Source organism: Macaca fascicularis, chromosome 4 (assembly GCF_037993035.2).
Source record: "Macaca fascicularis isolate 582-1 chromosome 4, T2T-MFA8v1.1".
NCBI lineage: Eukaryota > Metazoa > Chordata > Mammalia > Primates > Cercopithecidae > Macaca > Macaca fascicularis.
In genome coordinates, this window is record NC_088378.1 from 66,828,468 (window position 1) to 66,851,086 (window position 22,619).

Consider the following 22,619-nt stretch of genomic DNA (forward strand, 5'->3'; position numbering starts at 1 on the left):
TATAAGATAGATTGGCCGGGCGCGGTGGCTCAAGCCTGTAATCCCAGCACTTTGGGAGGCCGAGGCGGGCGGATCACAAGGTCAGGAGATCGAGACCACAGTGAAACCCCGTCTCTACTAAAAATACAAAAAATTAGCCGGGCGCGGTGGCGGGCGCCTGTAGTCCCAGCTACTCAGGAGGCTGAGGCAGGAGAATGGCGGGAACCCGGGAGGCGGAGCTTGCAGTGAGCCGAGATCGCGCCACTGCACTCCAGCCTGGGCAACAGCGTGAGACTCCGTCTCAAAAAAAAAAAAAAAAAAAGATATAAGATAGATTGATGTGCGGTAGATAAGATAAGATAAGATAGATAGATAGATAGATAGATAGATAGATAGATAGATGCCTGTAATGCTGTAATTGGGAAACATCAACACATCGCATCCACTGTAGAACCTTTTTCTTCACTAAGATTTCTAGTTTTAATTCTGTGATTTTTTTTTTCTGATGCCATGAAAAGCTAAGGTATAAGTTACATACAGATACACATCTGTCCAAATGGTAAACACCTAGCCCGTTGTACAAGGGCTATCCCAGTGTCTTCCCCCAAGTTCAAGATAAAGGACATGTCATCATCCCAGAAGGTCCACCTGTGCTCCCTCCATTTGATACCCACTCCCTAGAAGTAATCACTGTTCTGACTTCCATCATCAGCTTTGCTTGTTCTTGAACTTCATATAAATCGAGTCAAACAATATGTTCTCTTTGTATCTGGCCTTTTTTTTTTTTTTTTCTCAGTGTAGTGATTTTGAGTCATCATGTTGTTGCATGTATCAGTAGTTTGTTTTTCTTTATTGCTCCATGGTATTCCATTGTAATGAGTATACTACAATTAGTTTATTCTGTTTACCAATCAATGGATATTTGGTAGTTTCCAGTTTGAGGCTATTATGAACAAATCCATGACAAACATTCTTATACAAGTCTTTTTATGGACATGGGCGCTCATTTCTCTTGGGTATAAACTTAGGAAAGGAGTTGCAGGGTCGTGGGTTAAATATATGTTAAAGTTTATTAGAAACTGCTGAGCAGTATTCCAGGGTGGCTGCACCCACATAAATCCCCACCAGCAATTTCTAAGAGAGTCCCAGTTTCTTCCATCCTCAGCAGCAGCTCTGTTGTCATTTTTTAGAAATAATTCGGCCGGGCGCGGTGGCTCATGCCTGTAATCCCAGCAGTTTGGGAGGCCGAGACAGGCAGATCACGAGGTCAGGAGAGCAAGACCATCCTGGCTAACAAGGTGAAACCCCGTCTCTACTAAAACTAACCGGGCGAGGTGGCGAGCGCCTGTAGTCCCAGCTACTCGGGAGGTTGAGGCAGGAGAATGGTGTAAACCCAGGAGGCGGAGCTTGCAGTGAGCTGAGATCCAGCCACTGACTCCAGCCTGGGCGACAGAGCGAGACTCCGTCTCAAAAAAAAGAAAAAAAAAGAAATAATTCTACCTTGTTCTGGTAGGTGTAGTGGCATCTCATTTCAGTTTAATTCTAATATCTCCAGTGATGGATGCTGCTTAGTTTACATGTTTCTTGGCCACTTGGCTATCTTCTTCTTTTGTGAAGTGTCTGTTCAAGTCTTCTGTCCTGTTTATTATTGGGTTGTTTTATTGAGTTGTAAGAGTTCTTTCTTTTCTTTTTTTTTTTTTTTTTTTTGGAGGAGTCTCGCTCTGTCACCCAGGCTGGCGTGCAGTGGCACGATCTCGGCTCACTGCAACCTCTGCCTCCTTGGTTCGAATGATTCTCCTGCCTCAGCCTCCTGAGAAGCTGGGACTACAGGCTTGTGCCACCACAACCGGCTAATTTTTTGTATTTTTAGTAGAGACGAAGTTTCACCATGTTAGCCAGGATGGTCTCAATCTCCTGACCTCATGATCCACCCGCCTCGGCCTCCCAAAGTGCTGGGATTACAGGTTTGAGCCACTGCGCCCGGCCCAAGCTCCTGTGTACCCTCCCCTCCCTTTAGAGCAATCACTACAGGAGCATCTGAATATCTCATTCTTTTTTTTTTTGAGATGGAGTCTTGCTCTGTCGCCCAGCTGGAGTACAGTGGCGTGATCTCGGCTCACTGCAACCTCCATCTCCTGGGTTCAAGTGACTCTCCTGCTTCAGCCTCCCGAGTAGCTGGGACTACAGGCACGTGCCACCACACCCAGCTAATTTTTGTATTTTTTAGTAGACATGGGGTTTCACCATATTGGCCAGGATGATCTCAAACTCCTGACCTTGTGATCCACCTGCTTCGGCCTCCCTAAGTGCTGGGATTACAGGTGTGAGCCACCGCACCCAACCAAGAGTTATTTCTTTCTTCTAGATTTGAATCCTTTGTCAGATATCTGTATGGCCATATAATCCAGCACGTGGCATTCTTCTTTTGTGGTTAGTGCTTTCTGTGTCCTGTTCAGGATGTCTTTGGTTACCTAAGGTCATGGAGCCCTTCTTCAGTTCTCTTCTATCAGCTTTCTAGTTCTAGTTTTAGCTTTCATGCTTATGGATTAATTTTTGTGTTTGGTATGAATTAGAGGTGAATGCTCATTTTTTAAATATGCAGATATCCAGTTACTCTAGCAGTCTGATTGATGTCTTTTTTCATCTTTGTTCCAGAGCTTGTTAAAATTGCATGTAACATTATGAACTTTCCTATATTTCCAAAGTGCTTTTTTCCCATTATGTAAGCAGAGAGGACATTTAATGCGTGCCACTAAATCCTTCGCCTTTAAACGTCCTCTTCAGGTTGCCATCTTGCTGTGGCTGGGCCTCCTCCTGCTGTCCTTTCCCCATTTGGACCCTTCACACAGCAGCCAGGCTAATTGTCCCAGATCATAGCTTTAGGGAGCTCAATCTGCCATCCCCCCATTCCTCAGGAGCCCAGTTTCTCATCAAGCTCAAAACCAGTATATATGAGACAATGCATTTTTTCACAGACTGTTTTAAACCTTACCATACTCGTTTTAATCACACTGTCTTTGGGGTAGACTGTCATTAAACACATGTGTCTCCGTGTTATAAATAAAGGGACTGAGGAGCAGAGATACAACATGGGATCAAAAGGCAGCCAAAAAACTTTACTAATTTGATTTAAATATTGCAGATGGTGAAATGCTAGATAAATTTGTTGAAATTCACACTGTTGCAGAAGAAATTAGAAAGATCACTGGCCTTAGAGTAAGAAATGACTTGTCCCACCTGCTGTTTTCCCAGGACGGATTGTGCAGGCCTCTGGCAGAAGGCAGTTTCCACGCTTGCTCCAAGGCAGCGGAGAGTGAAAGACAGTTAATTATTTGAGTTCCTTACAGATGGATCGCTGGATCTCATTTCAGTATATACTCAGTATATTTTGGGAAGGGGTCTTGCTCTGTTGCCCAGGCTCAAGTGGAGTTGTGTAATTGTAGCTCATTGCAACCTTGAATTCCTGGGCTCAAGCGATCCTCCTGCCTCAACCTCCCAAGCAGCTGGGACTGCAGGTGTGTGCCACCACACCCAGTTTCTCAATATATTTTAAAATGTATATTATTCAATGTAAAGTTGTCATTCTTTCCTCATATTCATAAAGCAAAAGCAAGGGGAGAGCTTTGTTAAATTCAGGCACTGGCTGCAGGGTGAGAACCCAACATACAGGCTGGCTGTCCAGAAAAAGAAAGGAGTGCCAGAGTCAGGGCCATGCTCACTATTCCCGCCGCGGGTGCCTGACCCCTCCTGGCCTTGCCTCCCCAGGATCAGCATCGAGGCCCGCAAGTCCCCCAAGCTGCCCCGGGCTGCTCAGGAGCTCTCCCGGTCCCCGCGGTTGCCCCTGCGCAAGCCCTCTGTGGGCTCGCCCAGCCTGACTCGGAGAGAGTTTCCTTTTGAAGACATCACTCAGGTAGGAGCCCGCAGCTGCCCTGCCTCGCTCCCCTCCTCCTGGGGGCTATGCCCAGAGGGCCCCTTCCTACCCGCTGCCTGCCCTGCTCACTGCCACCATGGGCCCCTGAGCTCTGCTCCACATCCTGCATGCCACCTGCTACCTCAGGAGTCGCCCTCAGGTGGAGCTCTGGCTTCTCCACCTGTGCCCCTCAGCGAGTTCTGATCTTACAGTCACTGGGAGAGAACCTCCCACTTCCTATCACAGCTCCCACCATCCAGCCCTGCCTGCCTTTCCCTCCTGGCTCCTCAGTGCCCCCTCACCCTCCAGGTGCTGTAGCCACACCTGATTCTCACCTGCCCCGGGCTTTGCCCTGCCTAGATTGTCACCACACCACCTCCTCATCCTTGTTTCTGCCCCATGCTTCCAGATGGAACTCCACCACCACCTCTGCTGTGAAGGCCTCCTGCCCTGGCTTAGCTGGGAGGGGCCAACACACCTGGTGTAGAACTACCTTATGACATTGCTCAGTGACTTCTTTATACAGATCATTACAAGCTTTATCTTCTCCATCAGGTTATAAGCTCCTTAAGGGGCTGTATTTTGTCCATCTTTATTTTTGCCGTTGCATACATACTTTGGGCATAATAATTTCTTAAATTTTAAAAAATTTAATTGAATGAGAAAACAGATGATGGGTAGTTTCAGGACATCCTGGTATCAATGCAACCGATCTTTTCAGGAGAAATATCCAGGATAAAAATGGATTCAGAGTTAGATCCCTTTCTAGGCTTCTTTAAATCACACACCTGTGGACATACTGGGACACACCCCCACCTTTCCCCCAGCTCGATGCGCACCCACTCACTGCTGCCTGCCTGACTGCCCTCGTTAGCTTCTGATCTTGGAAATGGTAGATGAGGTAGAGAATGGGTGTTTCTTGCAGTGTACACTCGTGGTTTGTTAAGTAATAAATATTAACATTCTTACTGAGTGACCAATTGAAAATATGGAAATAGATTGTGATTCTTCTTTTTTCTTTTCTTCCCCCACCACAGCACAACTATCTTGCTCAGGTCACGTCTAATATCTGGGGAACCAAATTTAAGATTGTGGGCTTGGCTGCTTTCCTGCCAACCAACCTCGGTGCAGGTAAAAATCACGTCCTGTTCTCTCATTGTCCCAGTTGGAACAAACTAAAATGTCCAGTTTCCACCTGTAGTGGTTTAAAATAGAAGATGAGCTTTTAAGACAGCAAAAGATTAGCATGTATTTTACCTCTAACCCTTAACTTCGCCACAACGATTTCACAAAAATCAGAATTCTCACATGGGCTTTTTGCCAGTGGCATTTTTTAATCTTTTAACTTTTGTTTTGAGACAGTGTCTTGCCCAGGCTGGCGTGTAGTGACATGATCACAGCTCACTGCAGCCAAGACCTGGGCTCAAGCGATCCTCCTGCCTCAGCCCCCAAAGTAGCTGGGACTACAGATTCGCGTCACCATGCCCGGCTAATTTTTGTATTTTTTTGTAGAGACAGGGTTTCACCACGTTGTCCATGCTGGTCTCAAACTCCTGAGCTCAAACAATTTGCCCACCTCAACCTTCCAAAGTGCTGGGATTACAGGCATGAGCTACCACACCTGGTCACCAGTGGCACTTTCATTTTTTGCTCTAAGCCCTGACTTATAAAAACAATAGAAATATAAAAATGATAGGAATAGCCAACATTTGTATCACAGCTCTCATAGATTTCTAGAAACTTTGACTTCTAGGCCTTTTGCTGTGGGCGGATTTTTGGTAAACTCCTGAAGAAAGTGGAGAAGAAAGCATTGGAGACTATAAGAAGTTAGCTAAGGCCGGGCGCAGTGGCTCACGCCTGTAATCCCAGCACTTTGGGAGGACAAGGCGGGCAGATCACCTGAATTTGGGACTTCGAGACCAGCCTGACCAACATGGAGAAACCCTGTCTCTTCTAAAACTACAAAATTAGCTGGGCATGGTGGTGCATGCCTATAATCCTAGCTACTTGGGAGGCTGAGGCAGGAGAATCGCTTGAACCCGTGGGACAGAGGTTGCTGTGAGCTGAGATCATGCCACTGCACTCCAGCCTGGGCAACACGAGCGAAACTATGTCTCTAAATAAATAAATAAATAAAAAACAGGTTAGCTGACTATTGGTACAATTCTTAGTGGTAAATTTTTGTAAATTTGATTTCTCAGTACCAGATAAATAGCCTGTCCATGGCAAGTTTGAAACGTAGAGGAAAACTGAGCCAACGAAGTAAAAGCCGGGCCAGAACACGAACATGTATTCTGATCTGCCCTTCTGCCCAAATGAGTTGCAGTATCGTGTCATATTTACCCCAGAGACAGTAATGACATGAAAATGGCAGAAGGTCCATTCCAGAGCAGCTTCCTTCTGTTGAGGAGGTCCCTATGTGAGTTGAGGAGCTGTGTTGCTCCCCGCATCTTCCCCGGTTGCTGAATCATTGCATGCTGTACACCTCTGTCTGCAAGGCCAGCTCAGCCAGGGGGGCTATGGCCCTGCATTTTGAGCATGCTATGCATAACCTACTAAAAATGGTTTTTGAAAAATTCTGAATCTATCTATGAGTTGTACGAAGCAACTCGTACACAGATCCTTTAAAATAGATTACTACAGATTAGATGTTAGAAAGACCTATTGCTATGAGGCATCTCAGAGATTTTTTAAACAGCAGTGCATTTGAGTTTTTCATTTTGAAGTATCTGAGCTCAAAGAAAAAGAGGAATAAAATGTAAACGTAAAACCAACTTAGGGAATCACAATGGACCATCCCTGTACATAGTGCAAGTAAATCTCATAATATTTTCAACAAGCTGGAAACTCTCTGATGACCACAAATGTCTGTTGTTCAGTTACTTGTTTGTGTCCTATTGATAGATAAGGTTGATTTTTAATAACCACTGTTTGACTATTGTGATTATTCCCACATTAGTAAGCTGAGAACTTAGCCATCTGCCTCTGGTAAATATTGAAAAAGGGAATGGAAGTGAGAATTTACTTAGTGGGTCTTTTCATTCTCGGATGTTGAATAGGTCCACAAATAAGCCAGTAAAGATCATACAATGAGAGAGCATGTGAGAGCCTTTGAGACAAACGATGGCCTTTTTTTGGGGGGTGCGGGGAGATAGGGCCTGGCTATGTCACCCATGCTCGAGTGCAGTGGCACCACCCCAGCTCGCTGCAGCCTCAAGCTCCTGTGCTCAAGTGATTCTCCCACCTCTGCCTGTACTAGCTAGGGCGGTAGACAAAGCACATGCCACCATGCCCAGCTAATTTTTTAAAATTTTTGGTAGAGATAGGACTTCACTGTTTTGTCCAGGCTGGTCTTAAACTCTTGGCTTCAAGCCATCCCCCCATCTTGGCCTCTCAAAGTGCTGGGATTACAGGTGTGAGCTACCATGCCCAGCCTGACCTTTTTAAAAATACCATTTTGGTCCACAGAGCTACTTTGTCAAGCTAAAAGAAATTTCCACTTGATTCTGTTAATACTAGAGAACAGAAATTAACTATTGGATACTAGAAGATATGTTATATGTGGTACCCCATTAAATAATCTTTTCAAAGACAGTATATGGCCCTCTAGTGAACTTAAAAAGTGAGTGCTGTTCCCCAGGTTGGATAATTTGTTTTCTTCAATTAGAATGATCTGGCCCATGAAATTTTTTTATTTTGAATTTTTGGCATTTTAACAATACACAGTAGATTCCACAAAATTCAAAAGATTCAGAGGGGTCTACAGTAAAAATCTCTGTCATTCTCACCATCAGCCACCTAGTTTTCTTTCCTGGAGGTAACTGATGGTCTTTTTCTAATCCCTCCTAGAATTTTTTTTAAATTGCTTTGTCAATGTGAACAACAAATAATAGCACTTTAATGCATTCATTCTTAAGTCATATGGAACCACACAGAATTTTTAAACCAAAATTCATATTCTCTTTCCTTTGTGGGCAAGAGAGATAAACACACGCATGGGGCCTTTCCTACTGTTGGGCGGGAGAAGTTACCTTAGCCCATACCAGTCCATGGGCCAGCCCTGCAAAGATGCTTGGACAAAGGAGGCCTGCTGTGCCGCAGGCATGTGGCAGGTCAGCCGCTAAGTGTTAAGGTGACCGCCATGGAGCTAGAATAAAGAAGCTTTGTGCTACCTGTCTCACAGGAGAGACTACTGAACACAAAAGCAAGTTCATAGGGCAGTTTCGCCCCGACTTTAACTACTGTGAAACTTAAATTTAGATTCATTATATTTAAAGTTATTTTGTCTCCTCTAAATATTTTAGTTGCAATCTGGGCCTTCTCCTAATGTCCCTGTTAATCAAATTAAATCTTGAGGTTTTAAAAAAAACTGTGTGGAAATTCCCTATAAATCTCTATCTTGATGATTAGATTAAAATTGAAAGCCAAGGCTCCAGCTGAAATGAAGGCTGTGTTTTATTCCTATATGAAACCATGCCACCCCCATCTCAACATTGCTTTCACACGGTTCCTGGGTTGCTCAAGCTTCCCTTGTTTGGCACTCTGGTTGTCACAACTATTTCCATTCAATCATCCTTCTGATTGCAAATGAGGTTTTTGAAAAATATGTTTTTATACCCTAGCTCTTTCCAAAAGAAATAATTTATGTCTAAAATGTTTTTGACATTTGAAATGTGTAGTTCTGTAGACAATCCACTGGCAAGGAGGCCAAGCTAGACCAGGAATCTGCTGTTACTGAATCCAGAACCGTGGCTAGTATGGTCGTACTGAGTACTAGGGAGAAATGAAGAGCTCCTCTCTGCCTCTGGACCCTGCCTACACAGATCTGTCTTCTGATGGCAGGGAAACTGCAGTGTGCTCTTCTTCCCGTGACTCTCTTGACACTTTGGCTCTACTCTGGTGTGTCTCTGTTAACTGTGCCCTTCTTTTTCCCCACCAGTAATCTATAAAACCAGCCTCCTGCATCTCCAACCGCGGCAAATGACCATTTATCTCCCAGAAGTTCGGAAAATTTCCATGGACTATATTAATTTACCTGTCTTCAACCCAAATGTTTTCAGTGAAGATGAAGATGATTTACCAGGTGTGTTCACATACATCAACTTGTTTGTCACGGTCCCTCTGTCAGTGGATCGTGCAAAGGGAACAGAGTGGCAAGTTGTTGAGGTTTCAGTCTGCTCCCTAGGTTCAGAAAAGGTATTCCTGCCTCAGTAAGGTTGGTAGATATGATGGCGTGTCCCAGGGGAAAAAGTCACAGGTTGGCACCAGTGTTGGCAGGAGCGGGGCTGCTGGAGCACAGATGGTTACAGTGGCAGTGGTGCCTTGTATTTGTGGAGCACAGCTCTACCATCTGGCTTTATCCTCACAGCTATCCTCTTAGTCATGTGTCTGGATTCAGGTAAGTTTGTGGGACTGATTGGAACTAAATAAAATCAGAACTGAGACCCAGTCTCATTGATCAAGGCCAGCCTTCATCCTTTCAATCCCTGCTGAGATACTGTCTCATTCCAGCATTCCCGTGGTGCCCACAGAGTCTAGTTTCTCAAATCTGCCCTGTGTCCAGGACACAAAAGCCTTTACCTGTAACCACATCTCCTCCACTGCAACCACATGTCTCCGTGCACAGGACCCTGGCCTGAGTTCAAGATAAAATCTGGTATACGATTTTTAAATTCCAGTTTTCAGATGGTAAATATCAATATATATAGCATTTTAAGTTAGTGTGTTTCCTGGCGGGGGGATTCTTAAAGGATCCTATGTTGATTAATGGATTACAGTGACTTCCAGTTAGTCTGGCCAGTTAGTGTGTGTAACTATTTCAGTTGCTAGAGGGTACTTGAAAATAACTTGCTTTTCTAAGTAAAAGACCACCTGAGATTTTATAGATACACAGACTCCTCTACTTCCAACTAAGCAGGGCTCTGGAAGTCTTCATTTTTTGAGCTAGAGGAACCTGGACATGGACCGTGACTTCTCCAGTATCTGGATGTCTGTGACCCGAGGGACTGGTTCTCACAGTGGACATAGAGGGCCACCCATTCCAGCTCGGGCCCTGCTCCTCAGTCGGGCTCTGAACTTGAGGGAATTGTTTACCTTCTCTCAGCCCAGTCTTTTTACCTGAAAAAAATGATTTCTACTGCATTTTCCAACAATAGCCATCTTGCTTCTCTGATGGTGACCTCTCCTGCATGGGTGAGCAAATCTCCTAGGCTTATGTGGTCCTAATAGGCCAAGCTTACAACCACATAAATACCTGTAGTTTGGTGAAGCCTCCCATACCTGAGCTTTCTAGTGCATCCCCTTTTACTTGAGAATCTTGGAATTAGAAGTATCTTTTAAACTTTCCCCTTAACGCTTTCCCTGTTCTCCCAAAATGCACGAATACAGCCCTCTCCAAGGTTCGGCTGTTGCTGCTGTTGTCCTTATTGTCTGTGGTTCCCAATGAGAGGAGGGAACATATTGTCTCAGGGATTACATTTAATGATGGTGACTCAGCGAAGAGGCTCTTCTTCCTTAAAGGGGAAGATGCCTGCCATCAGTGTTTCATACAGACAGGAGAGCTTCTCGAAGGGCATCTGAACAGGAATGACAGGAAACGTGAGACAGACCCAAATTTGTGCGGCCAGGGGAGAGTTATGTCTCACTAGGAGACCCCCAAGGAAGGGCCAGCTTAGCTTCTGATAAACTGGCTGGCTTGATTCTGTAGTTCTTTTGATGAAAAGTCAGCCAGTGTCACATTTCCTAATCATAGACTAGCTGCCACATAGTACTTACACCATGCCTCAGATTTCTGGATCAGTGGCAGTTTTCTCTAAGGGAAATGCCACAGGGTGGCACAGTGGGCCTAGAGGAGCCAGTTGCAGAGTGCTCAGTGTGCACTTTAAACAGGGCCGTGCAGACAGCAGCTCTGAGCACCTGTCTCTAGATCACTGTTCAAACGCGCGCTCTGTTAAACTCTCACTGTGTACAAATAGGATATATTTATAGTGTTTAATTCAGCGTGGTTCTACCTTACATACTGTTTGAAATGCTAAAAAGCAGATAAAGGTCAGGCATAATGGCTCACACCTGTAGTCCCAGCCCTTTGGGAGGCGAGGTGGGTGGATCACCGGAGGTCAGGAGTTGGGGACCAGCCTGGCCAACAAGGCAAAACCCCATCTCTACTAAAAATACAAAAATTAGCTGGGCGTGGTGGTGTACGTCTGTAGTCCCAACTTCTGGGGAGGCTGAGGCAGGAGAATCACTTGAACCCAGGAGGTGGAGGTTGCAGTGAGCCAAAATCATGCCACTGCATGTCTGGGCGACAGAGCAAGACTCTCTAAAAAAAAAAAAAAAATTAGGAAATGATCCATCATGATGTGATACTCAGATTCACTAGAAGATTCTTTTCATTGTTTTTTCTACTACGTTTTACATGGTTCTATTTACAGAAATCTAATATGCATACATTTCTTATACACATCTCTTGCGTGACACTTGCCACACTATCCATCCCGTAAGCATGAATAGACCTAATTCAGAGGCCTAGGCACTGCGAGTCCTCAGTGGAGGTTTTTCCTGTACCATTGCCCTCTTCCTGCATAAAAGGATGGGTGTTTTATGAATATCACCAGTAAAAAGCTTCTTCAGACATTTAATTATCTGTGATGGTGCCATTGAGGCACTGGTGCCAAGTTTAGAAGGTTCAAAAGTGAGCTAGTTGAAAAGTTATAACAGTACCCTTAGCTAACAGACAAGCAGCAGGCTGCCCTCAAGAACCCATCTCACTTGTGTGAGCAGGCCAGCTTTCCCCAAGCAGACACGTCTCTGTCTCTGGCAATTGCGTTTTGTTTACAGAAGGAGACTGGATGAGTCCAGATGTATTACTTATCCTGATCCGGTTTAATGGCACTGTTTTTGTAAGCAGTTCCTTTTTCTAATTTTCTTCCAGTGACGGGAGCATCTGGTGTCCCTGAGAACAGCCCACCTTGTACGGTGAACATCCCTATTGCACCGATCCACAGCTCGGCTCAGGCTATGTCCCCCACGCAGAGCATAGGGCTGGTGCAGTCCCTGCTGGCCAATCAGAATGTGCAGCTAGATGTCCTGACCAACCAGACGACAGCTGTAGGAGCAGCAGAACATGCAGGTGACAGTGCCACCCAGTACCCAGTCTCCAACCGGTACTCCAATCCTGGACAGGTGATTTTCGGAAGCGTGGAAATGGGCCGCATCATTCAGAACCCCCCTCCACTGTCCCTGCCTCCCCCGCCGCAGGGGCTCATGCAGCTGTCCACGGTGGGCCATGGAGACCGAGACCACGAACACCTGCAAAAGTCAGCCAAGGCCCTGCGGCCAACACCGCAGCTGGCAGCTGAGGGGGACGCAGTGGTCTTCAGTGCCCCCCAGGAGGTCCAGGTGACAAAGATGAACCCTCCACCCCCATACCCAGGAACCATCCCCGCCGCCCCCACCACAGCAGCACCCCCGCCCCCTCTGCCGCCCCCACAGCCCCCAGTGGATGTGTGCCTGAAGAAGGGCGACTTCTCCCTCTACCCCACGTCAGTGCACTACCAGACCCCCCTGGGCTATGAGAGGATCACCACCTTCGACAGCAGTGGCAACGTGGAGGAGGTGTGCCGGCCCCGCACCCGGATGCTGTGCTCCCAGAACACCTACACCCTCCCCGGCCCGGGTAGCTCCGCCACCTTGAGGCTCACAGCCACTGAGAAGAAAGTCCCCCAGCCCTGCAGCAGTGCCACCCTGAACCGCCTGACCGTCCCTCGCTACTCCATCCCCACCGGGGACCCACCCCCGTATCCCGAAATTGCCAGCCAACTGGCCCAGGGGCGGGGGGCTGCCCAGAGGTCCGACAATAGCCTCATCCACGCTACCCTGCGGAGGAACAACCGTGAGGCTGCGCTCAAGATGGCCCAGCTGGCCGACAGCCCGCGGGCCCCCCTGCAGCCCCTGGCCAAGCCCAAGGGCGGGCCTGGGGGGCTGGTGACACAGCTCCCAGCGCGGCCCCCACCTGCTCTGTACACCTGCAGTCAGTGCAGTGGCACGGGGCCCAGCTCGCAGCCTGGAGCCTCCCTGGCCCATACTGCCAGCACCTCCCCATTGGCCTCCCAGTCCTCCTACAGCCTCCTGAGCCCACCCGACAGCGCCCGTGACCGCACCGACTACGTCAACTCCGCCTTCACAGAGGACGAGGCCCTGTCCCAGCACTGTCAGCTTGAGAAGCCCCTGAGGCACCCTTCCCTGCCTGAAGCTGCTGTCACCCTGAAACGGCCACCCCCTTACCAGTGGGACCCCATGCTGGGTGAGGACGTTTGGGTTCCTCAAGAAAGGACAGCACAGACTTCAGGGCCCAACCCCTTAAAACTGTCCCCTCTGATGCTGAGTCAGGGCCAGCACCTGGATGTGTCCCGACTGCCCTTCATCTCCCCCAAGTCTCCTGCCAGCCCCACTGCCACTTTCCAAACAGGCTATGGGATGGGAGTGCCATATCCCGGAAGCTATAACAACCCCCCTTTGCCTGGAGTGCAGGCTCCCTGCTCTCCCAAAGATACCCTGTCCCCGACACAGTTTGCACAACAGGAGCCTGCTGTGGTCCTTCAGCCAGTGTACCCGCCTAGCCTCTCCTATTGCACCCTGCCCCCCATGTACCCAGGAAGCAGCACATGCTCTAGTTTACAGCTGCCACCTGTCGCCTTGCACCCATGGAGTTCCTACAGCGCCTGCCCGCCCGTGCAGAACCCCCAGGGCACTCTCCCCTCAAAGCCACACTTGGTGGTGGAGAAGCCCCTTGTGTCCCCACCACCTGCCGAACTCCAAAGCCACATGGGCACAGAGGTGATGGTAGAAACTGCCGACAGCTTCCAGGAAGTCCTCTCCCTGACCGAAAGCCCAGTCCCCCAGCGGACAGAAAAATTTGGAAAGAAGAACCGGAAGCGCCTGGACAGCCGAGCAGAAGAAGGCAGCGTTCAGGCCATCACTGAGGGCAAAGTGAAGAAGGAGGCTAGGACTTTGAGTGACTTTAATTCCCTTATCTCCAGCCCACACTTGGGGAGAGAGAAGAAGAAAGTGAAGAGTCAGAAAGACCAACTGAAGTCAAAGAAGTTGAATAAGACAAACGAGTTCCAGGACAGCTCCGAGAGTGAGCCTGAGCTGTTCATCAGCGGGGATGAGCTCATGAACCAGAGCCAGGGCAGCAGAAAGGGCTGGAAGAGCAAGCGCGCCCCACGGGCTGCTGGCGAGCTGGAGGAGGCCAAGTGCCGGCGGGCCAGTGAGAAGGAGGACGGGCGGCTGGGTAGCCAAGGCTTTGTGTACGTGATGGCCAACAAGCAGCCGCTGTGGAATGAGGCCACCCAGGTCTACCAGCTGGACTTCGGGGGACGGGTGACCCAGGAGTCTGCCAAGAACTTCCAGATCGAGTTAGAGGGGCGGCAGGTAAGACCACAGACTGGGTGGCGCTGTGGACCCAGAAGGCGAGGGCATCAGGGCCTCGGCCTTCAAGGAGCATTTTTCAAAAGGCCAAATGGGAAATGTGGAAAACAACAAATACCTCTTAGGTGGAGCTCACGGGGTTATGATTTTTAGTCTGCCCACTGCCGTCTTGTATTTTTTTTTCTTTTTGAGACAGAGTCTCGCTCTGTCGCCCAGGCTGGAGTGCAGTGGCGCGATCTTGGCTCCCTGCAAGCTCTGCTTTCTGGGTTCACGCCATTCTCCCGCCTCAGCCTCCCGAGTAGCTGGGACTACAGGCACGAGCCACTACACCCGGCTAATTTTCTGTATTTTTAGTAGAGACGGGATTTCACCGTGTTAGCCAGAATGGTCCCTATCTCCTGACCTCGTGATCCGCCCGCCTTGGCCTCCCAAAGTGCTAGGATTACAAGCGTGAGCCACCACGCCCGACCCTAATTTTTTTTTTTTTTTTTTTTTTTTTTAAGAAATGGGAGTCTCACTATGTTCAGTCCAGGCTGGTCTCAAACTCCTGGGATCCAAGTGATCCTCCTGCCTCAGCCTCTAAAAATGTTGAGATTACAGGCGTGAGCCAACACACCTGGCCTGCACTCATATTTGTAAAGAATATGTTTCTACTTCTATTCATTGACTTTTCTGGTTTTGGCATCAGATGGTGACTTCCTAAGGAACGTAAGGGTTAGTTTTGCTCACGCTGTGCACACAAACACACACACATATGCACACAGTTTTTCCTTCCCCATTAAATCAGTGGTCACTGGTTACCTTGTTATGCTAGTCAATAGGACCCACAGCTGAGCCATGTATTAGGGCTTAGTTACATTTCCTTTTTTGTATACTTTTCTTTCCCTAGACATACCAACTTCCTGTTTTCTGTCTGTTTGCTCGTTTGCCTATTTCTCTGTATATGGAAGTCAATACCCAGTTCTCGAACCAGATGTAACCTCATGGTGCAGCTGAACACATTGGGTCCTAGTTCTTCCCTGCTCCAGCCTGGAAGGGTTGCTCTGTCCTGCTGCCAATGTCCCCCTTCACCATCCTGCAAAGTCCCTTCCCCTCTCTACTTAAATTCACATTTTTGTTAATTCATTCAATAAATGTTATTGAGAATCTGCTGTGTGCCTGGCAATCCTCTAAGCCCAGGGGTTGGCAAACTGGCCTTTGGGCCATTCTGGCCAGCTGCCTCTTTTTGGAACAAAGTTTTATTGGAGCACAGCCACACTCATTCACCTGAGTGTCGTCCCTGCCTGTTTTTGGCCAGACAACAGCAGAGTTGAGGAGTTGTGGTAAAAACCGTATAACCCACAAAGCCTAAAATATTTATTATCAGCCCCTCACAGAAAGTTTGTCAACCCCTGCTATAGTACTAGAATCAGGGCAGTGAGGAAGACAGACAGAGATCCCGCCGCTGTGGAGCACACAGGTTGAGTACCAGAGGCAATGAGTGCAGCCCATGTGCTAGGGCGTGGTGCCACTGTCTGATGGGATGTGGGCACAGGAACTGGTGAGGAGGTGGCCACCAAGTCCCTCCCTGAGGCAGCGGCGTTGGACAGTGGCAATGCTGCTTCTCTTCTGGAGCCTCTGGCCTGTTGGTGCTTCTTTCTGCTTTTCTTTCTCCTTTCTACTTCCTACGTGAAGAAACCACTTCATTTGGTCTATAGCATTCCCCCCATTCTTTTTTTTTTCTTTTTTCTTTTAGATTCAAGGGTACATGTGCTTATTACATGGGCATTACATGCGTAATGGGGGGTGGGCTTCTAGTGTGCCCATCACCCAAACATTGGACGTTGTGCCCCCAGGTAACTTTTCATGGATGGAGCTGGAGGCCATTGTCCCCACATTCCAAACCTTGCTTATTGTCTCCATTGTGTTAACATGTTCCTCAGTCCCCTTGTTTCCTACAAACTTGGAGTTAGATATAGAAGCTTCACCAGATTCAGAGTCACTTTTGTTAGCAAAAGCATCTCATAGACAGTGCTGTCTGCTTCCATCAGGAGCCATGCAGACCCAGCTTGTCGCCCTGCTCTCCTTGTTTTTTTTGTTTGTTTGTTTGTGTTTTTTTATTTGTGTTTTTTTTTTTGAGACAGAGTCTCCTCTGTCGCCCAGGCTGGAGTGCAGTGGTGCGATCTCAGCTCACTGCAAGCTTTGCCTCCCAGGTTTATGCCATTCTCCTGCCTCAACCTCCCGAGTAGCTGGGAGTACAGGCGCCGGCCACCACGCCCAGCTAATTTTTTGTATTTTTAATAGAGACGGGGTTTCACTGTGTTAGCCAGGATAGTCTCAATCTCCTGACCTCATGATCCGCTCGCCTCAGCCTCCCAAAATGCTGGGATTACAGGCATAAGCTGTCACTCCCGGCCTTTTTGCCTTGTTCTGTAATGTCTTTGCTTCCCCTGCCCTCCTCCAGGTGATGCAATTTGGGCGGATTGATGGCAATGCGTATATTCTAGACTTCCAGTACCCATTCTCAGCCGTGCAGGCCTTTGCAGTTGCCCTGGCCAACGTGACTCAGCGCCTCAAATGAAGAGACTGGTGTGGGGAGGAGAGAGATGCAGAGAGCCTTTGGAAGAGGTCTTCGGAGATGCCAGAGGAGCCCTGAAGGGGCCGCATACCTGGGAGGACCAGAAGCCAACAGCGAAACTGGAAAAGCCCAGCAGGCCCAGGAGAGGGCGCTGACCTGTGGTCATCATTTATTTGGTTGGGCTTTATTACCTTTTATTGTCTGTTCTTCTTTTCTTCTTTCATTTCAGTGGCATTTGGAAGCAAAGAGTGCTAGGCACCTGCTGTTCTTTCCGGAAACGTAGCTTGGCTGTGGTAATGCTCTACTGGGCCCTTCAGAATGAAGACAGACTGCCTTAGAGCCTGCTATTCTTTCACACATAGGGAGGATGCATTCTCATGCATTCTCCTCCAACATCACCACTAGTGTAAAAGCAAAAAGCTTTTACAAAATTCTGAAGATACAGGTTCTTGGGGAACGGGGTGGGGACAGCATTTGATTTACACCAATTATGTTACTCCCCAAAAGGTGACTTAATTAAAATCGGGCATTTGGGCAGACACACTGTGTTGGACCAACAAAGTAGGATCTTTTCGGGGTGTTCTCACCAGGTAGAAATGTGATTTGCTCATTGAGGATGTTGGGGAAGGGACGAAGGGAGAAGAAGAAACTGCACATATACACGGGTTCACATCACTCTGCAGACAGCGGTGTGACTCAGCGTGTGACTTGTAGCAGCAGTACGAGGGCTACACTCCTGTGCTGACGATGTTTACATTGAAAGCCTCCACTAGTTTCATCGTATGTCAAAGTTCCGTAGGATCAGTGATGATCATTCAGTATGCCTGGTTCTGGGAGAAGGTGAGAGACAATGGAAAGATCCTGGCCTGTGGTAGTGGTAGCAGTTTTCTCAAATAATGTGGTAGCAGTCACTAGATCCCCGCATGCTGAGAAACAGCCTCTACTCTCTCTGCCCTTTTACTTTTTAATCTGGAACACATTACTGTAAACGTGATCTTTCCCGTGAGATATCCTGTTCTACGCCTTCCCATTCTAAAAGTGTGGATGAGGCTTGATTTAAAACCACTCCTTTTCTCCTCTTGGCTACATTAAAATTCAGTTGACTACAAATGCTTTCTATGAAATTATAAATGTTACCAAAAAAATGTTAAGTGTTCACCAGGGTATTAAAATACATGACTATGGTCAAATCTTTGACAAAATTTTCATGATCTTCTTTAAGAAAAAAAGTTGTTTATTAACTGTACAGACTGTTTACTAAGGAGCTAAACCACTGAGAAAACGTTGTTAAAATTATACCTAGGTAGTTGGTTGATCACACTTTGTTAATTGTATTAAAAAAAAAAAACTACCTAGAATATCTCTTCCCACTTCCTCCTCCTCATGAGAACCTGTGGGCAGTGTTCAAGCCCTGAGGACAAAACCCAGTGATTTTTGTTGTTGTTTGTTTTTGTTTTTGTTTTTTCAGTTATTCTTACCTGTGATGTTGTTTAGGATCAGGCCCCTCTCCTGGGCCTGCTGTGCAGGAGCCTGCACAGGAACTATCTGCTGGCGTTGGGTTCCAAATTTGGATTTTATTTGGAAGCAGACAAGTAGAAGATGCTACAGAAAAGTATTTTCAAATTTAAAAGTTTTTTTAATCCCCTGTTTTAGTTAAAAGTTACAAAAGAAACCGACCCATTTTTTTCCCAGAACAAGATGACATGACATCACTCCTGATTCTCTCCAAACCCCAAAGAAATACTGACGAGGTTTTCTGATATGGCAAAGGACATCTCCCATGTAATACCAGGGTTTCTCATTTATATTTAAAGTATTGGGCCTGATATTTTTAGTGGGTGCATTCTTCCAGAAAGAATTTAGCAATGTTATCAGAATTAATTCTTTTATATGAGTTTCTGTAGCTTGATATGGTGTTTCAGTGCTTATTAGTTGTGCAATAATGGTTATAGCCTGTCAGATAATTTAAATGCAATTCCCCTGTTTTATTGTCTAAGAGATAATTATTTATCTTGCTTTTCATAGTGTTCTTAGGAATTATTTTGTGTTATGTTTTGGTGAGTTATGCCCATTTTATTTATTTAGAAAAACAGTATCTTTGTAATGACTTACTTGGTTGCAGTATATTTTGCTGCAAGAAATAGGATATGACAGAAGGTTTTTTTTTTTTTTTTTTTTTTTTGAGACGGAGTCCCACTCTTGTCACCCAACTGGAATATAGTGGCACAATCTCGGCTCACTGCAGCCTCTGACTCCAGGGTTCAAGTGATTATTTTGCCTCAGCCTCCCAAGCAGCTGGGATTACAGGCACCCACCACCACCCTTGGTTAATTTTTTTGTATTTTTAATAGAAATGGGGTTTCGCCATGTTGGCCAGGCTGGTCTTGAACTCCTGACCTCAGGTGATCTGCCCGTCTCGGCCTCCCAAAGTGCTGGGATTACAGGCGTGAGTCTCCACGCCTGGCCGATAGAAGGTTTTTTGCTGGGCAATTTAACTTTCTAATTGAGAAAAAATTCATTTTAATCATTTAAAAATCTTTTTTTAAATTTTGTGTTATTGATTCTATACAAAGGAGACTTTTTTTGAGATAACACTCAAATACTATTCTCTCTTCTTTTGAAAATTTTATTTTTATCTGAAAATAAAAGGTGATCTGAAATAAAAAGGGGAGGCCTATTAGAATGAGAGTAGCCAAGGAAAGAATTACTAGGTAATAAGCTTCACTTTCTGTGTTCTAATTGCTTTTGAGATATAAAGACCCTGAAAAAGCCTGTTTGGAACCTGTTTAATAAGAGCAAATATAGGGGAAAATCCTTGAAATGAAAGTTACAAATATATGTGAGAAGAAAAAAATGGATTTTTTAAGCAAATAATTAACTAAGCTTCTAAATTCCTAGCTCACTCCCCAAAAGGCATTTTTCCCCAATGGAGGCACAGGCTTCTGTCTCAGATGTGTGGCACGCATGAGTTTGTACCGGAGTGACCCCAGCAGCCACTGCTCAACTCCTCTCTCCCAGAGGCCTGAAAAGAGAGGCTGCCCTCCTGCGCCAAGGCAGGCGTAAGCTGCGGGCTGTACGCTCCTAGTAGGGTGACTTTTCACTTAATGGTGGTGGTCTTATTTTCAACTACGGTTTCATTCAGTCAGGCTCTGTTGACTAAATACGACGAAAATTTATACTTTATGCAGGAGATTTCTAAAAATTTTATGTTTATTAATAGTTTATGAATATCAAGATACCTCATTGAATCCCTAAATTTAAAAGCAGTCCAGTAAAAGGTTAACTGTATAAAGAATCTATGACTTCTTGAGGGAAGTATGATATATTAACAAATACAATTCTAAATTTGTTTTAGCTCTAACCTCATCAAACCAAAGGCACAGATTTGTGTACAATATACCCATTGAATGTATATCCCGAGAAAAACTAGGGCCAAAGAAGCCGGAAAATCTCAAAGCTCTAATGGCAGCATAAATCAAAGAATTTTGCAGGCTAATATTTTTTATCCATAGTCATTGCTCCCTTGTCAAGTGTCCCACAAGGACATGGAAGAATGTGTTATGTTCATCCTGTACTCGTAGCAAAAAGTCAGGAAACCCCAGGGTCAAGCCTGCTCTGCCACAAGGTTGGAGGGTGATCTTGGGCAAGTCCCTGGGGCTGGCTAGACCTCCATTTGTCCATCTGTGAAATGAAAGGGTCAGCTTGGACAACCCTCTAAACTCCCTTACAGCTCTCACAGCCTAAGAGCACAACACTAAACAGCCTCATCATTCCACTTTTCATGGGAAGTGTATTTCACAACATTGCCTTTGTGGAGAGAAATATTTCTTTTCCTGTGTTAATGAGCTATGTACTGAATATAAACCAGTGCATTTAAAGTAATATCTTTAGAAAATACACCTCTAAATGCATTTGGAATTGTGTTCTCATAGAATACACAAAAGTACTGATTCTAGGTAAGAGGAGTCTCCACGTGTGTGCCCTGCTCAGCTGGGTGTCCATGAGAACAGCCCTGAAATAAGTCACTACTCGTCCCCAAAACCACAGGAATATATACCTAGGTCACCTCAAATTCCTGAGTGTGCTCTGCCATGTTACACAGTCTTCAAATTCAACAGACTTCTTGAAAAGGAAAGTTTGGCCCAGTAACTGTGGAGAAGGAGTCCATGGTGTCGCTGTGGGCCTGTATCATTTGGCCAAGTCAATGGTTGTAAGCAAAGTTAGTGGAGACAAAAATGTGTCCAAAATGTCGTTTGAGTTCCTGGGATTTCTGTAACAGCACAACTCAGAACTCTTCAGCATTTGTGTGATTCCTTACCTCTGGCTGATAAAACTCTGATGGGTTGTGGCTTACTTTGTTTCCATTTTCTTTGGCTTTGTGCAATTTTTGTGTAACTTGTACCTATATTTTCTGTTTACAGTTCTTTTTAAGGGGAGGGGTAGGGTTCTAAGATCTTGTTGTTTATTGTAGATAAACATTTTTTCGTGTTGTAGAAAAGCATGGGTTATGCATTTGACTGAAAAAGGCACTGTATTATTTACCAAAGGGGTATTGTTTTTGCATTTGTTTATAAATGCATTATTTTGGTACTGTAAATTTGGACGTAATTTCTGAGTTTATTACTACTGGCATTTTCTTGTTTCCCTTTTTTTTTTTTTTTTTTTTTAACCATAAGTGCGCGATGCAGGTGCATAGGTCCCAGACCAAACTAGACCACCAGCATGTTCATGTCCAGACCTCGGCAGTGGCGTGCACTGCTTGTGCACCTCAGTTCCTCCAGTGTTGGTTTGTTTGTTTTTAAATTCAGCATCCTGCTTTGTTTTACTTTACAAGCAAGATCTGTTGTGATTCCCAAATGCGTTTTAATGAGCTCATCCTTATTTGCCTCTCTTCTTATGTATTTTGTGTATTAGATTGTGCAGGAGATATTCTAGAAGGCATTAATGGTTTGCATTCAAAACGATGTGGTTTGTCCAAGTTATTTTCTGTCTTTATTATTGAGATGGATTAATCTCCTTATTTTTTTCTTGATGATTTGAAGTTGTAAGAGTTGTCCAGCTATTGCTTAATAAAATTTTGCAGATCAAAAAAATTGTGTGCAGAATTCTTGAGCCTCGTGAGGAGCAATCACCTCGCTCCATTGGCATGACCTCCCCACCCTCAGTTGCTTCCTGGGTCTCTTGGTAACTGCCAGCAGCTACTCGAGCCCCTGAGACCGTGGTCATCATGTTGCCCATTTGGGGAAGTCGGAGATTGTGCTGGCTTCTTGATGATCTGGTTTACATTTGCTTTTTCATGGCTTTTTAAAAGAGGACTCGATTAAAAGTGCATCTACATAGCACCTAAAGGTCAGTTGCCAAATATATTAACATCTTTGTTAATTTGTAGGAAACTTAAACCTAGGTTTTAAGCAATTCGACTCTTAAGTGCTCATATGACTGTTAACTGTTGTTGTTCCTCATGAGTGCTTAGTGAGCCTCCTTCCTCTGCCCTGAAGTTCCCTATGACTATGGGAGGTGGGAAGGTGGGGCATGGGAGGTATATTTGTGATAATACATGTGTACATTTACAGAATTACCTTTTTGGTGTTTTTCAAAGAATAAGGAATCAGTTTTGCTCTAACCTAGCTCCCAACATTCACTGTAGAAGAGAAATAACTGTCTCGTGGAGATTGCGTTGCAGTTTTCCAAGGATGAAAGATGCTAACCGCAGCCAAATCTCAACTCCATTATGAAGTGGATACT

General features: G+C 45.9%; 1 protein-coding gene across 1 annotated transcript in view; it reads left to right on the forward strand.

The window, feature by feature from the left end:
- The window catches only part of TULP4 (TUB like protein 4), a 289,770-nt gene extending 267,803 nt beyond the window's left edge, over window positions 1–21,967 (forward strand). Inside the window, exons 11-15 of the mRNA XM_045391322.2 lie at window positions 3,745–3,889; window positions 4,927–5,020; window positions 8,829–8,972; window positions 11,820–14,320; window positions 16,761–21,967. Of these exons, the coding sequence (XP_045247257.2) occupies window positions 3,745–3,889; window positions 4,927–5,020; window positions 8,829–8,972; window positions 11,820–14,320; window positions 16,761–16,877 (3,001 nt within the window). The 3' untranslated portion in view covers window positions 16,878–21,967. The remainder of the gene's footprint in view (window positions 1–3,744; window positions 3,890–4,926; window positions 5,021–8,828; window positions 8,973–11,819; window positions 14,321–16,760) is intronic.
- Window positions 21,968–22,619: the final 652 nt, after the last annotated feature.